Here is a 17,011-nt window from a genome sequence, read left to right on the forward strand (position 1 = left end):
CAAGACGATGGGTAACCCTAAGAAAGGCAAGATCGAAGTACGTACTCTCTGGCCTTCGTCGTATTGTTAAAGTTGCTTTTATCCTTGAATCACATTAGTCTTGATAAAAATATTACAAACAAGCTCTTGGTTTATTTGATTTAATGATCATGGATTTATTCCTGACTACAGATTTATAAGCAAGATCGTTTCTAGTATAATGTATTTATTACATATTTTTGTTACATTCGAAAACTAATTTGACAAGATTAAATTCTCCTTTTATAGTATATGATAATTAGTAATGTACACGTATGTAGTTAAATTCTAAAAAAATTTTGTATTAGTTATTAAGTTTTTGACACTTAAATCTTATTGAAGAAATATAATTATTTAGGAATTAGAATTAAAAAAACCATGGATGACAGATGAAATTCGTAATGAGATTCAAAGAAAAAACAAACTGTATGCTAAAGCAAAAAAGAACAAAGATGCCGTAGAATGGGAGGAATTTAAGGATCTTCGAAACAAAGTAACAAGGATGATAAGAGATGCAAAAAATGAATATCTTGCAAAGCATCCCGAACAGGTATCGTTTTTGTCGCTGTTATGTCAAAATTATTTTAATACTTTTTATTTTAAGTTTGAAACTTTTCCGAAGAAAAAATTGATATGATTGCAATAAAATTACTTTCTTTGTACAACTTGGCTTGTTTTATCCAATATCTTAACACTTTTATTTTCTGTCTTTATTCTTTGTTTATATCACTTGATGTCAATTTATTAATTATTATTTTAAAACGTGTATGTGGTAATGGGTGTGTGTATGTTTATGTATGTGTTAATCAGTATATGTATATGAACAAATTATTATATGGGTGAAAATAATTTGCATAGCAATTTTTTGCATGCTATCTCATTGTACATGAAAAACAAAATTTACTTTAATTATTGTTTTTTAATTGAGAATAAGGGGTAGTGCAATAATTTGTCTTATTTTAGATAAATAAAAGCATAAATTGATTGATTTTTTAATAAATAAATGAGTTACAACCTTTCTAATTATTGAGTATGATATTTTTCTTTTAATATTGAAGTTATATTAAAAAATATATAGGACAACAGTATGGCATGACTTGATATAAAGTGAAACAGGTATATTTTTTGACAAGTCGTGAGATATTACACTACGTCCTAGATTTATATTTTTTCTATGGAACATAAAGACACTCTACATTTTGTTTCTCCGATGACAAATGTGCAATAAAAATTAATAGACAAGATATGGGAATGAGTTAATAGCAAATATATTATTATAAGACGTACATTTTTTAATTCTAGACACATATTCTATAAACGTATGTAGTCATTGTGCGACGAAAATTCGGCGTGTTTCCTTCAACGTTGATGGCTTACTTTGGTTTTACAGGGTAATCAGAAAACAGATGATAGCAATACGAATGAATCCAGGGGTGTTCAGAAAACTGTGAATTCAACTGAACAATCAGAACAAACGGAGCAAAAGGAGGAGACGCAGCCTTCCAGCAAACAGGCACAGTCTTAAGCTTAAGAGGCTACTCCTCCTATTAAAGAATTATATAATTCAAATGATACACAACCATCTGTTTTCAAACTTCAGAACGATTTGATCCTTATATTTTGATATCTAGCAAATTTTTTTACCCGTATCATCGCTATAAGTTCTATAGGATCTTGATATATGTAGATACACTCCACCTCTTTTTTTCATAATTTTTGCGACATAACAATCGTATGTCTTTTGTATTATTTACATCATAAGTGTATGCTATTTAAAAACGTGCTGATGAAATAACGTTGAGAAAGTAGCAGCTAGTTGAAATAGTTTTTAGAGCAATTAGGCCATCTGTGAGAACTACTTCATCTTTTTTTTTTATGTATTGTACACTACTCAACAAAATTAAAATATCACTTGTTCCATCCTGCAAAAATAGATAAATTTCGAGATAGAATAACTTCGTAAAAAATCATTGTTTCGAGATTATTAAAAAAGTATTCTAAGGCTTGAAATCTCTACTTTTCAAACATGCACTTTAAAAAACCGTATTACTCATATTTCATAAAGTTACACAAACATAAATGAAGATGCATCAGATCTCAAAATTTTTTACGAAATTTGCGAAGTTCCACGGAGCCAAGTAAAAATTATACACAAATGCGGTTTATCTTTCGAAAGAGTGAATCTTTACCTTCAATTTCTTTTTTTATGAAGTTTTGTACGATTTTTTTTTACTGAATTCAACTTTAAAGCAAAAACGACTTTTTATTCAATGTTGAACAACTCGGTGAAAGAAAACGTACGGAGGTCTATAAAAAAGCAAATTGAAGGTAAAGATTTACGATTGCTGTAAACTGCATTTTTGTGTGATCTTTACTTCACGCCATAGACATTTGTAAAATTTTTACAAAATTTTTACATATGACAGGTATCCATTTATGTCCGTATAGCTCCATAAAGGATCAGTCGGATTAAAATACCAATTACCGATTTCAAAAGTAAAGATTTCAACCTTTAAAATGCTTTTTTAAAAATTTCGTTACGATCATTATTTACGAAGTCATTCTATCTTGAAGTTAAAGGATCATTTAGAATTAGCTTTAAAAAGGTCAAAATCAAGGTTTACGTATCTCTGCGAAAAATGATTACAAAGCAATGTTTGAAATAAGCGTTTTAAAGCTTAAAACTAACTTTTGAATACTTCAAATCATTTTTGTATGCAAAAACTTTATTATAAGTCATTATCTTTAATTTACTTTTTTTATTTAACATTGAAGCAAAAACGACCCTTTTTGCTTCAACGTTGAATAACTCGGTGAAAAAAAATCGTACCAAGCTTCATAAAAAAAGAAATTGAAGGTAAAGATTCACTCTTTCGAAAGATGTAAACCGCATTTGTGTACAATTTTTACTTGGATCCGTGAAACTTCACAAATTTCGTAAAAAATTTTGAGATCTGATGCATCTTCATTTATGTTTGTGTAACTTTATGAAATATGAGTAATACGGTTTTTTAAAGTACAGGTTTGAAAAGTAGAAATTTCAAGCTTTAAAATACTTTTTTAAAAATCTTGATACGATGATTTTTGGCAAAGTTATTCTATCTCGAAATTTACTTATTTTTGCAGGGTGGAACAAGTGATCCTTTAATTTTGTTGAGTAATGTATATTGATATGTATCTACTCATATGGATATAGTGTCGGATATAGTTTATTACTTAAGCACTTGTAATATGACAGTTAACTAGATGTAATCATTTTTTATCAGGCATGTAAAAACTGGCCGCTTGTGAATAAATTTTTCTCAAAGTTTTTTCCATGTCTAGTATACATGGCCAGTATACAGTGCCGCAAGCTATATTATATGTAAGAAATAGTTACAGAATTACGGTATCTAATCTGCGACATTAAAATAGATAACGAATTTATAGATTATTTACATGAAACGCGTATTTTAATGTGAACAAAAAAGTCTGACATAGCTTGTGGCTCTGTTAGTTAGTAATATCACTTTTATAAATGATCATGATTATATATGTATCATATTTAAGGTATTTGTTTCCAGAAATAACTTCCAGAAAATATACAATGACAAACAAAAAAATGAATTTGTAATTGAAATAAGTATTATAAGAATAAATCATATTTCTATAAGTTCTAATTCTCTGGTGTTTCCCATCATTCTATCACTATAAATCACTAAAATGGTACGTGTTGAAATAATCGTTCTGAAATATGAAAATAATCTTTTGTGAATTTTTACAATTTAATAATTTACATTTAAAGAGATTAATGAAGCAATGATTGATGCAAGCTTATGATACATGCATAAATCTCATGCTAATATATGAAATGTAAATAGAAATGCGTTAACACGTATACACATTATTAATACTTATGATATACAGAAAAATACAATTGCGATTATAAAGATTTTTTGTATTTTATTATTACATATATATATATAATTTATAAAATATTTCAACGAGCTTTTGACGTCGCAAGTACTACACAAGCTATGCATATTATTATTGTATGCTTCGACAAAATATGTGCAAATTTATAACTATTTAAATAGTCTAAAAAGGAGTAAACAGTGAAAGGAAGATCTGTGTCTCGCTGCCTCGCATATGTAAATATATTGATGTAGAGAGAGAATTTCTGAATACCCCGGTTGAATACTTCATAGCTTCAGATATTATGAATAATAATTATTTATTGATATGAAGGTAATTATTAATAATAGATGTACAGTACAAGATTATGGTATTATATTTGCTTATAACTAAAGATAAATGGAATAAAAATTGTGCAATAAATTGTAAAGCATACAATTAAGAATGACCATGCAACGTATTGTTGATATGTTACGAGCAAGTAAATGTATACTAAGATCTTCGTGTGAAAAAGGAAGGTGACGATTTTTAGGCTCATCTGTATCCAGATAGTGAAGATCTATGCGATATGAGAGATGAAAATTATGTCAGTTCTGACGACGACAACAAGACTTATTATTGCGAAGTCTGTGATAGAGATTTCCCATCTGAGGATGATCTCTCTGATCACAAACGCATACACATGGTTTGTGGGATTGATGGCTGCACATTTTCGGCGCATCCCTCACTCGTTGAAAAACATATTAGTATGCAGCATCGTTCTGGTTTGTACCAAAAATTGAAGAACTTATCGACACCAGAAGATATTGAAAAATGGATAACGGAACGGAAAAAGTAAGTTTAACAAATATCAAAATGTAAATGCATTAGTAAGTACAAGTAATAAAAATTTGTTTTTTTTAAATAAAAAAAAACAGGAGGTATCCCACTGAAGACAACATAAAATTACGCAAGGCAGAAGAGCTAGAAAAAGTACAAAGGGGAGAAGTAATCAAGCAGAATTATAATATACGATCGAAAACAAATAAGACGAATGTTCGTGAGAAAAAACGCAGGTCTCGCAAACGGCACACACGCGAAACCAACAGCAATTGTATCCGTACAGAAGAAACATATAGAGGTTTACGCCCGTTTGGTGGAATAAGTAAGTTATGGGAATATATTTGTTATGAATATAATTTGCTTTACAATGTTAGTATATAGAAAAAAATTGAGATCTTTGTATTAAATTTATTGACATTTTGATTCTATATTAAATCAATTATGCAATTTATAAAATTTAGCTTATGTAAATTATAATCTAATCAGTTTATATCACGAGGATTCTAAAATGACAGAATTATCGACATTACAGATTAAAAAGAATTCCGAATTGGTTATACAGATTGTAAAATTCTTTTTACACAATTAAAATATACACAAAAACGATGCGGGATGAACGATTTGACGCAAGAAAATCAAAGAAAGTAAATAAAATTGCATATTACAGATTAAAAAGAACTCCGAATTGGTTATACAGATTGTAAAATTCTTTTTACACAATTAAAATATACACAAAAACGGGATGAACGATTTGACGCAAGAAAATCGAAGAAAGTTAAAAAATTGCAAGGATACTAAATATCATTTAACTTTTTTTTATTTTCTCGTTAAATCAATCGTCTCACAGCTTTTTTGTGCGTATTTTAATTGTGTAAAGAAGTTTTATAATTTGTACGATCAAATCGTAATACTTTTTAACCTGTAATGTCGATATATAATTCTGTTACTTCTCTCCTTAATAATTAAAAATTTTATTCTATATTATACACAAAATATCAGATAAAACTGATTCTTTTTTATAGCTGATTTGCAAGAAAAAACTGGTGCGGTTTACTTAGATGAACAGGTGGAACAAACAAATTTCTGTGGAAAAGATATTGATAATATTTCGGATGAGGATGATATACCGCATGCATCTACAGTACCAGAATATGTATCGCAAACAGCAGCAGAGTCCACTAATTTACCAACTGTAACCAGTTCGCTTATATTACCTAGTTTAGTAGCAGATTATGAAAGTGAAGACAGTGGTAAGTAATGTGCAAATCTTAATATTTATTAAATCAATCGAGTATGCATGTATTAGCCTTTTATCATCTATATTTTTTAATATAAGAAAGCTTGTGAAATTCATATAATTATTAAAAGTTAATTTTTTATCGGTGTAAATAGTCTTTCGTACAAAACATTTTAAGGTACTAATTTTGTCTTTAGATGATGGTCCAGAAGAAGTATCTATAAAAAAAAGAAAAACGGAAGAGAATCTGCAGGATGAGATTACAGAAAATACAATTCATGAAGAAAATTCTACGGAAGTTTGTGAAAAGGTTTCTAATGCGCAGTCTTATACCAACGCGGATGATGAATCAAATAATAAATTTCAAAGTACAGTCGTTACAGATCAAAATAAGCAAAGCCGCGAACCAAACATAGTAGTTAGTAACAAAAATGAGAAATTTTTTCTACGTAGATATCATAATCAATTGTTAGAAAAATTGCTTTCGCGTTCTATACAACACGAGAGAAATTTAATTTGTCAGTGTGTGAAATATATTATAGAAAATAATTTCTTTGATATAAATTGATCTAAAATACCAACGATTATGTAAAAAATCTAGAAACAATTTTTTTATACATATATAGACTTTAATTTTTTTAGCTATTAGCATATTTGGTACAAAATGTTATGAATATTTATAAAGAAAATATCTGTGATGTTTATTAAACCTATACTCATATATCATATTATATTTTTCTAATTATAATTTCTAATAAATAATAATTATGTAATGAATCAAAATAAATTTGTTATGAATCAAAAAACTTGTGGAATTATTTTTATAAACCAGTCAATTGTTCAATTAATTAATTTATTTCATGTTATACATAAAGTTATGTACGTTGCTTTTTTTTCTTTGTGTGTTTTTTGTCAGATTCTTGAATGCTATCATCTGCTGAAGCTCTTTTTTCACCAGTCTTTATAGAGATAAGATGTTTACTATGCTTGCCCGATAACGCACTAGTCCATTCCGTTTCCGATCCTTTGATAGCATACTGCTCCAAATTTTCTTTCTTCAGTTTCTCTAATTCTGCTTTTTGTTTAATTTTTAAATCCTATAATAGAGAATGTTATTTTTATATATATTACATAAGTGGGAATTTAGAGAATAAATTATGTAAAATGCAAACCTTAGCTGCGCTTTCTAATTCCTTGCGTAAATTTTGACCACCTAAAGGATCCAATTTTATTCCTTCATTAGTCGATTCTTTGGGCAACATAGTGCTCTCGATATATTTTTCCGCGACTCTGTTGAAATATTGGATCGATTTACGTATTATACGATTGAATAAACCGAGCAACTGTGAAGATGGGAGATTCAATTCTTCTGCCAATTTATCGACAGTTTTATGTTGTAAGCCCAAGCCAAGTAGAATAGCCTAAAAATTATTGCGTGTTGAATAGAACGAACAGGATTTTAGTATGAATTAAAATACTTAATATGAAATAAAAATATTTGGAATATATCCTACCGATTGCACTGCTGAGAAATGAGTGTCTCCCATCATATTTAAGAAATATAGACGTGCTAAAGACGGCACCAAATCCATAATCAAATGATAATCTGCCATATTGTTACTGTACATTTGTAAGCGTTTCAAATCGTACGATGTAAAGTAAACGTTCATTGTTTCCTTACTCAATGCTGAAACAGATATTAGAATTTAATTTAGATTCATAAACATGTTAATTAAGGGATCTTCATTAAAATTAATTTCGCAGAGTATACAAGTAGAGAAAAATTTATTTACCTATCAGTAGTAACAGTAATAATTGATACGTATAATAAATTATTAATAACAATTAATAATATACTTACTGACAGATTCAAGTGATAATGTTTTGTTAATTAATATGCTTAATGAAAGTGACGCTGTATAGATGTTGAATGAATAGGAGAGCAGACTTAGAAATCGCCGACGAAAATCGCTCCAGTAAGCTTGCAGCCACTTATCATTATTTTGTTCTACGTTAATTTTACAAAGCATTATGCAAGAATGTTCTCCCGTTATATCATTTGCCGTTTGTCTGAAAAATCATATAAATTTGAGATTAGTTGACCTTGTATTTTATCACATTGGTACACACCTTAAATACACAGGTACGAAATTGGATCGCTTCCAAAATTTCAATAGATGTTCGGTAACTCCGAAAGACACTCCAATGTAATCCAGATGTTCTGGATGTCTTTCGCTTAATTTCAACAGAAGCGGTGGCAGCGAACTGCGCGGTTCTGCAAGCAATTGTAAAGAAAACATTACTGTATTATAAATCGTATTTTAAAACACTAATATTTTGTTTGAAAAGGAATTCTGTTAAAAACTTATTAAGTTTTTAATAGAATTCCTTTTCAAACAAAATATTAGTTATTAAAATTCTGTTTAAAAATAGAAAATGTCTATAGATAAACGGATATTACCGATAGTTTCTTGTAATAAACTAACTGCTTCATCGGGAACATTTTTTATTTCTGTTATTGGTTCTTCTATAACACTTTCATTGATATTAGGCATTTTCATCTCGTAATATTGCTTCAACAGTTGCAATGCACGCCTGCCGTAGCCCATCTGCAATTTATTGTCTCTTTAGCAAATTCATATAATTTTAAGTCGAAAAGTTTCGACAAGTTATAAAAGAAAAATATTTACTCCTTGGTAATCAGGATGTGTAGCAATCCTAACAATGCGCGCGCCAGACAATACTGGAAAATCTTCATCTTGATATTGCTGAGCGATCGTCCAAGGTATTAAGTCGCCCGCTGCTCTACGACCTCGTGAGAGACCATCGTTTATGCTAGTTTTACTGACTTGGCCTTCTAAGCAAATCTAAAACGTAAAAAATGTATCTCTTCGTATAGAATAAATTCATTATAAAATAAAAGTAATTCAGGAGATGCAGTCTAAAAAAAATATTAATTTTTTTACATTTAATGTCGATTTTAATGAAATGTAAAATGTATAAATGTCAGAAATTTATTTTAATTGAGATAGTTAGATTTGAATTGCATAGAATTATAGTTACTTGAAGAACCACTAATATTTCAGGTAAAGTCTTTTTGTTGGAATCTACAGGTCCCAAGAGACAGAATAGATGATGCGCAGGTGCGTCAGACATCATTTGCAAATCATTAGGGGTATTCTAAAATATATTAATAGTTAATTAGGTTAATATTAATAAAGTACAATTTCATTAAAAAATATTTTTTTATGGAATACATACTTTATAATGTGATGCAACATACAGAGAGACCAATCTCTGCAGAAACAGTTCAGAAGCCTTGTGATAAGAGAATAATGTATCTCTGAAAAAAATTAGAGAGAAGTACGTATTATTTTTTAATTTATAAGCATTTGAAAAATTACTTATATTAATATAAAAAAAAATACCTGTTTATATAATACAATTCACACATATCGGGAGGAGGACATCCAGAAAGAATGGGGGCGTGCATTGTAACGTTCAGGCAAAGTAAATCGCACAGCCATTGCTCTACAGCATCACCCGGCTTGTAACGTATTGATTCGTCAAGAGTAAGTTCATGCAATTGTCTTCCGATAAGAGTTTTCTCATTTTGCTCCTTTTCATTTTTCCCATTATGGCTATTTGACCCAGCAGTTTGCGTTCTCAATTGCTGTAGCAATTTGAGTGATAAAGACCGACCTGTACCTTCATATCTATAAATATTAGTAAATGAGAGAATTAATAATCTATCTGTATTCCAGGAAAGTTTGAGTGATTTACCCGTTTATAGTTGACGCGAGAAATATCAGGTAAGGTCCAAGCATCGCTTTGACATAGGGTAACGGAATTGCTGCTGCCTCATCGATCACAAGTAACTCTGCTTGATTTAACCTGTGGGTGTCTGTTGGATGTATATACTGTAAAAAACAAAATAATGTTAATTTGTAATACCGTAAAAAAGTCTGGATATCCTGTTACAAACCAAAATAAATTGTATGGATATATTTTAAAAAATTTATATGTATAAAAAAAAATTTAATTTTTTTAAAAATAGAATTACACACCTGAATTGTTTGGCGATGCTCTCGGAATACATTTACACGGACAGTGGCCTTGTTAAACTCTGGATTTGTGGATTGTACTAAACCATAGTCGAGATGTTCTTGATATCCCAGAGCATCGAACCCTATAAATATACAAATTGTATTTTATACAATCGACGATTTCTTAAATTAAAAAAAATGACGATTAATCTAATAAATTTACCCTTGAAGACAAATTCAAAAAGAGTGTTCAAGTTCTCCGGACTAGGACTCGAGATGTATATATTAGAATATCCAAAAGTAACAGCTCCAGCGATAGCAAGTCCCAACGCAGCAGATTTTCCACGCCCTCTAGCTGCAGTTAGCGATACAGTAGACCTCAAAGTTTTCTCAGAAATACATTCTATAAACTTAAGAACTGCCTTTGCCTAAAAAAAAAAATGTTTAAATCATATTTAAATATTTAATATAAAGTTAAAAAACATTTAATAATAATCTTGTTATATATAATTAACACCAAATCAGCTGATAGTATAGATTTCGTTGGGATTGTCGATGATGCTAATTTGGTAATTTTTCATTCTTGCTTTCAGTTAGGAAAGTTATTTTGATATTATTTGTATTAGAATTATCATTAATGTTGTTAACATTATTTGTATTATGTTTATATTTTTAATATTTTAGACTGCATATCTAATACAAAAAAGAAAAAAATTGAAATAATTAGCAGAGCCAAAGTGATACCATCAGCCGTTCTAGTATTAATTTTTATGTTAATTAACCTGGTCAACTGTTTTACAGCAATTGATTAATGCAGATACAGGCTGAGTGTCCTGCAGACTTTCCTTTAAAGTATCCAAGCTCGATTGTTCCTCTGAAACATCTGACTTAGGCACAGGTTCTATCCTTAGATTGTGAGAGGAAACAGGCAATACATTCAGTTGGTCGTCAACAACCAAACATCGAGTACATGAAGCCAATGACAACAAAAATCTCTCATTAAATCGACATACTATATCCTAAATTAATAAGATAAATAAAAAATTATATTAATCTATATGTATATGGAAATTATATATTAATTTATATAATATTAATTTTATGTTTCAAATATATTTAAAAAAAAGTGTTATATTATTACTTTATGAGCTTCAGTACGGAATCTCTGATGAACATCCATGTTCATTGTATATAACTGCTTCAAAGAGTTCATAGATTGTAGTAAAAATACAATAATTCCACCACCCTCTACAGTTTCAATAGTACGTGCCAATAAGTTTGGAGTAATTGCCTCAAAATCCTAAAATCATTATACATAACATTATAACAAAACTATAAAATAGATAAGCAAGAAAAGATAAAATTATACATACCTGTAATATACACATGCCATATGTATTACCTAATATTCTGTGTGTCTCATTATAGTAACAGTAACGAATATTAGTTGAAATAACAAACAATTCAAATGGATTATCTTCGTTAATGTCCAATTTACCCGACTTAATTTTCTTCTGCAATGATTTCATTCGTTTCTTTCTATGGCTACTAAAACCTAAGTCTTTTTTGTAGCACCAAAGCACTGAAGGTCTAGCTTTGACGACAGTCTTGGATAACATATGGTGCAACAATACTACCTAAAAGAATTTGTTTTTTAATAGATATATATTTTAAAGAATATACAGTTTTCTCAGACTTTAGAATCTAAACATTTAAGTCGTATGAGAATAAGCAATGTTTTTAGAATTTTCACAAATTTCTTCAAATAATAAAGAAGTTCTTAAATGATTTCTTAATACATTTTTTGATTAAGTTTTTTTATTCATTTTAGCGGCTGTAAAATACAATTAACAACAAAACAAATTTGTGAAAAGGTTATTTGGCTCACTTGGTCCCTCGCTTTCTCGCCGACGATGGCGAACAGCGTCCTATGTCCCGTAGAAACACCATTTTCTATCAGAACGCGTAGTCGATTGTCTATCTTCTTACGAACCATTCTAACAGAAATATCGTGCCTAAATGCACATCAAAATTGTTCAGGACCACGTTAATCAACCTCGTGCGAATATGCAACATGCAATCACAGGTACAAGTGCAAGCACATCCACTATGAATATCCATACTCACACAAGGAACAACTCCCACCACAAGTTCTTCTCTTTTTTTAATAGGAATACACAGGAATAACCTATCAGAAATCGTGCATTCTAGTATACACATTTCTGATAGGTTGAAATTCTTAAACCTGATGCACAATTAAAATACAGGTAATAGAAACGGGGAATAACAGATTGCAACCTATCAGAAATCGTGTATTATGATAAACACGGGTTCTGATAAGTTGAAATCTAAGGTTTGTTTGCGTCGCATGCTCCAATATGTTCCAATATGCTCCTACCATAGCTCGGGTGTCACCCAGTTGGACACGGCTCAATTGGACACGAGCCACTCACAGCGCTTGAGACTACAAAGCTCCTAAGCACCGTTCGCTGTGATTGGTGGTGTCCAATTGAACCGTGGTCAATCGGGATCACCCCCCATAGCTCCTACTCACTCCAACGCGCTTGATAGAGTGAGTACGAGGTATGGTAAGAGTATTAGCGTTTTCGGCCCGGCCAGGTTTGCACCAACCTGGGTTGGATCAATGGCGTTTTGTGCTCTCCTATTGGTAGAGCGTGTGACGTCAACCAATAGGAAAGATTAATCCAACCAAAGTTGGTGCAAACCCGATCTGGCCGAAAACGCTATAATAATCTCGGTTCCTATTGGCTGTATTTTTAATTGTACATCAGGCTTTACTCTGTGTTTTTGTAGGCAGTCCCTCATTGCTCCTCAAGCGTTTCGTGAAAAAGGCTAGGATGGCCACTCTCAAATTTCTTTCTGTATATAGGAATAATTTAGGTTATGTTGAGAAATGTGACATACGCGGTAGAGTAAGTTGCTGACGGACAAGGCGCGATGTGACTTCCGAAATGAATGGAGCAAGACTGACGTGCACGTTTAAGTTGCGCGACTCTTTTCGACGTATTGTCACGAGGAAGAGAGAATAATTTCAGGCGAAGCAATTGTCCACTCGGTTGTCTTTTATAGTTCACAATTTTAGAGCTTTGTATCTTGTTCAATTTGGCGATAACTTTATTAGTGTGTTCCTCGGTGACGGTCTTTACTTTCCTAATTTCCATGTAGCTATAATTATTCTCTATAATTATTCAGCACAAATTAGGATGATTCGAAATATTCTGCTGACCTTGTAAGTAGTTTACTACCGATTGACACGCGTGTGTTTTGATTTTTATGAGATTAGTTTATTAATATTTTGTATCTTGACATGTCTATATTGGAAAGGTACATTTGAAACTCGCTCTTTGATACGAAAGATGGTAGAGAAGATTCCACTGCGGAAGACCATCGCTCGTTTGGATTTTCCAGCGATCATAGCATTTGGCAATCCTCTGCTGGATATTCTTGTGATACTGAAAAATGATGAGCTGATTAAGAAGTACAATCTTAAGATAGACGGCGAAACAGAGTTGTGCGAGAAGAAGCTGCAAGAGTTAATCACGGATTTGCCACCAGAGTTAATAAATACATTTATTAGAACACAGATGTTTGTTCTGTATATAAATTTCAATTTTTTGTAACATTTTAATTTTAATTTGTTGTCATGTGTGTCCAGAATAAGTCTAATCAGGATATATTTTTATGTTTTCATTCAATAAATTATTTTAACAAAATACTGGAGATAAAGTGTATGTAGTATTTGTTTATAATAATGAACAAGCATAATATATTTAACAGATTTACATTTATGTCTATATTACACTTTTATTGTGAAAAAATATATGTAGAGATTTTTTCAGCAGCAGACACATCAACATAGGAATTATTTTATCTTTGTTCAATATTTAATAACAGGCAAATACAGAATAACTCTTGTGTCGATATGGTTGTTGCTGGAAAGTTTCCATACAGTACAAGCATCAGTGTTTCTTTAAGCTTTTATTTGTATGTACAATTTATAAAAAATATATATATACAGGATGGCTACTAAGTAGTACTCTGAAAAATTTTAATTAGTGATTTCTCACACAAATCAAAATGAAAAAAAATACAGAGTGTGAAAAATACAAAGTTGAAGGAAAAATTTTATTTTTTCCAAAAATTTTAGGAATTGTTCGAGTTATTTTGATGAAATTTTAAACATATACAAAGTTTCATTAAAATAATTCGAGTGGTTTTCGAAATTTTTAGAAAAACGATTTTTTTTTCGATTTTGACTCCATGTATCTTTGAAACTAAGCTCAAATATATGGTATGAAGTTTTTGTCTTGAATTTATGTGAGAAATCACTCCTTAAGATCACGCCTTAAAATCTTTTAGAATACTTAGTAGCTATTTTATATACATACATATATTAAATTTTTATTAAGTATGAAAAATTATACGCTACAGGATAGAACAATACACAAATCCTGGAGGATCTGCGCAGAATACATTGAGAATCTTGCAGTGGCTCTGTGACGAGACCCATGAGTCCCAAATCAGTATCTTCTGCGGAGGTCTTGGAAATGATCAAAGAGGTTCGATCTTAGAAAAATTAGTTCGACTTGCGGGAGTAGACTCAAGGTTGGTAATACACATAAGAAGCATTATTAAGCATTTTATAAAAAATATAACAAATTTACAATCGTATAATATTATAATTGTTTTATTAGATATGCCGTACATCCGACCTTGCCTACTGGATTATGCGTCTCTCTTGTGTACGATACGTCCCGCAGTCTCGTTGCTAATCTTGGCGCAGCTAGTGTATATACGTTGGATGATCTTAAAAAGGCTAATCTGCAATTAGATAGTATTAAAATAATTTACATCGAAGGCTATTTCGTAACGCACAGTTTAGATGTGGCCAAGGAATTGGTCAAGCGGGCGCAAGAGAAGAATATTATTGTAGCGTTCAATCTTAATTCTTTTTATATATTCCAGGTATGTGTGAGAACTATAAAATATTATTAACATTAAATAATATAATCAGCATATCATAGCAAGGCATGTATCAAATTAATATCATTTAATTAAATTATTGATATTTATGTGAATTGAAATAACAAATACATTATTTGTTTATTTGAGCTTTTTTAATGCTTTTGAAGGATCATCAAGCGGCCATTTGCGAAATGGTCGGTCACGCTAAGATCGTGTTCGGTAACGCGAGAGAAATGATCGCGCTAGCTCAAGCATTGAACGTGAAATATGACGATGTTGCTGATATACCTTTCCTATTGAATAGCTTAAAAAGAATTACGATGGACGTTTCTAGCGCTAATAGTAAGGACTGGTTGGCCGACGATGGTATATTTATCATGACGCGCGGTGGATGCGCGCCAGCGATTATCGTGTGGGGTAGAGGACAATCTGTTCAGGTTCGTTTCGATCAAGAGAACAAATAAAGATAATCGAAAGAGACAGGCGGCAGCAGAAGGTTCAATTCTTTCGTAATTTCTTTGTTACATTCAGGTGCAGCCCATCGTGCCTAAGACACCTATTGTGGACACAACAGGCGCCGGCGATGCTCTGGTGGCTGGCTTCCTAGCCGGCGTCTTGGCCCACTGGGATCCGAAGAGTTGCCTAGAATTAGGATGCAAAGTTGCGTCTTGCATGACAACCAGGCTCGGCGTCACACTGCCGAGCGACATGCCTCCCGACTTTCTGCCATAACGATTTGATCTCTCTAGGACGCTAATGACTCGTTACCTGATAACGTAATTGCACACGGTTATTTATTGCCTGAAAGTTCTATTAGCGAATTTATTGATTGTTAGAACGATAACTAGCATTCCTTGTCGATGTTACGTCCATATTCGATTAAGGGGATCCTAAAGTCGTTTGTTTTACCGCAATAATTTTCTGACTGAATGTAATAATTTTCATAGAACGATATCTCATATATTACTTTTACAGATTTAGAAATCTCCTTCTCCAGAATTAAAGTATATCCATTAATATATATGGAATTTATATCCATAGTTTTGAAATTGATATCTTTTTACCATTTTTAATGTCAAATGGCGTCCAGAGCTGTCGAGACAACATTTATTTTATGTAAAAGTTCTGCAATCTGTATTTACGAAATTGAAGCCTACAGACTATTAGATTACATGAAGAAATAAGGTCGAGTTTTTAGAGTTAGACTTCTAGTTTTAAGAATTAGAAAAAGATGAATAAATCGAACTGAGAATAAAGTTAATCTACATTGGTAGAAATGGGCATTAGATATCTAATTCTATACAGTATCGTTCTACGAAAATTTATGTATGTGCGTGTGTATGTGTGTGCGACATTGATGTAGTAGTATATAAAGATGTGTTGATGTGTCGCATTTCATTGGTAAACGATGTTATCGGAATTCGGCCTTCAGTTCAAGATCCCCTTAAGCCAGTGCCATATGATGTATGTTTTCTTGTTTGATCGCTTGCATTTTAGTAAATTACTAGAAATTATGTGTTCTAGGTATCGATCATGAAACTTTTCCTAAGATGAAAAGTGAAAAGTGAAAAATTTCTCCATTAACTTCAATGGTTAAAATTTTCACTTTTCACTTTCCATTCTAGGGATAAAGTTTCATGATTGATATCCTGTATGATGCAATTCTAGTAATCTATTAGAACGTGAACAATTTAGCAAAAAAATGTGCATCATGTGCTGCTGACTTTAGATTTATATTTGATATTGATTTTATTTATAGCAGAGATGCGCGCGTGTCGCATCGCGAAGTTATATTTGAGAAAATTTTATTTATTAAAGACTACCGTCGCGTTAAATTCGAGTCGTCAGACCATACATTTCTAAATGCAGCAATTGTATTATTATTATTATTGATACAAAGTAATAGGGAGAAATATTAGAGATTTCCCTTGATTATCGTTGCCACTATAGATCTGTAGTTTATCTACCTGATGTTGCAATGTCCAGAAATGTGTAACAGAGTTTGTAA

The 17,011-nt window shown here is 31.2% G+C and overlaps 3 protein-coding genes across 6 annotated transcripts; 2 read left to right on the forward strand and 1 right to left on the reverse strand.

The window, feature by feature from the left end:
* Positions 1-6: 6 nt before the first annotated feature.
* Positions 7-6,543, forward strand: LOC108762291 (nuclear FMR1 interacting protein 1). 2 transcript variants are annotated; one of them, XM_018509226.1, is made up of 6 exons: positions 7-37; positions 377-568; positions 4,445-4,746; positions 4,830-5,056; positions 5,757-5,984; positions 6,169-6,543. In XM_018509226.1, exons 1-6 carry the CDS (start codon positions 8-10, stop codon positions 6,537-6,539), a joined length of 1,350 nt encoding a protein of 449 aa, XP_018364728.1. In that variant the 5' UTR covers position 7; the 3' UTR covers positions 6,540-6,543. The 2 variants fall into 2 exon arrangements, with proteins under 2 accessions (XP_018364728.1, XP_018364735.1); XM_018509233.1 differs by lacking the exons at positions 7-37; positions 377-568 and adding an exon at positions 4,234-4,245.
* Positions 6,544-6,839: 296 nt separating this feature from the next.
* On the reverse strand, positions 6,840-12,106 carry l(1)G0020 (RNA cytidine acetyltransferase l(1)G0020). The gene is made up of 17 exons (XM_018508972.1): positions 11,906-12,106; positions 11,391-11,654; positions 11,159-11,317; positions 10,800-11,036; positions 10,241-10,445; positions 10,039-10,160; positions 9,755-9,891; positions 9,400-9,687; positions 9,233-9,314; positions 9,035-9,151; positions 8,662-8,838; positions 8,433-8,580; positions 8,102-8,246; positions 7,833-8,041; positions 7,486-7,658; positions 7,144-7,392; positions 6,840-7,068 (listed from the first exon to the last, which is right to left on the reverse strand). Exons 1-17 carry the CDS (start codon positions 12,011-12,013, stop codon positions 6,847-6,849), a joined length of 3,042 nt encoding a protein of 1,013 aa, XP_018364474.1. The 5' UTR covers positions 12,014-12,106; the 3' UTR covers positions 6,840-6,846.
* A 753-nt stretch (positions 12,107-12,859) lies between these two features.
* On the forward strand, positions 12,860-17,010 carry LOC108763110 (adenosine kinase). Of its 3 annotated transcripts, none has more exons than XM_018510464.1 (6): positions 12,860-12,950; positions 13,395-13,594; positions 14,470-14,643; positions 14,733-15,003; positions 15,171-15,440; positions 15,535-17,010. In XM_018510464.1, exons 1-6 carry the CDS (start codon positions 12,876-12,878, stop codon positions 15,733-15,735), a joined length of 1,191 nt encoding a protein of 396 aa, XP_018365966.1. In that variant the 5' UTR covers positions 12,860-12,875; the 3' UTR covers positions 15,736-17,010. The 3 variants fall into 3 exon arrangements, with proteins under 3 accessions (XP_018365966.1, XP_018365974.1, XP_018365983.1); XM_018510472.1 differs by having other exon boundaries at positions 12,880-13,267; positions 13,363-13,594; XM_018510481.1 differs by having other exon boundaries at positions 12,880-13,267.
* The last annotated feature ends 1 nt before the right edge of the window (position 17,011 follows it).

This window comes from Trachymyrmex cornetzi, unplaced genomic scaffold, assembly GCF_001594075.2.
Source record: "Trachymyrmex cornetzi isolate Tcor2-1 unplaced genomic scaffold, Tcor1.1 scaffold11, whole genome shotgun sequence".
Taxonomy (NCBI): Eukaryota; Metazoa; Arthropoda; class Insecta; order Hymenoptera; family Formicidae; genus Trachymyrmex; species Trachymyrmex cornetzi.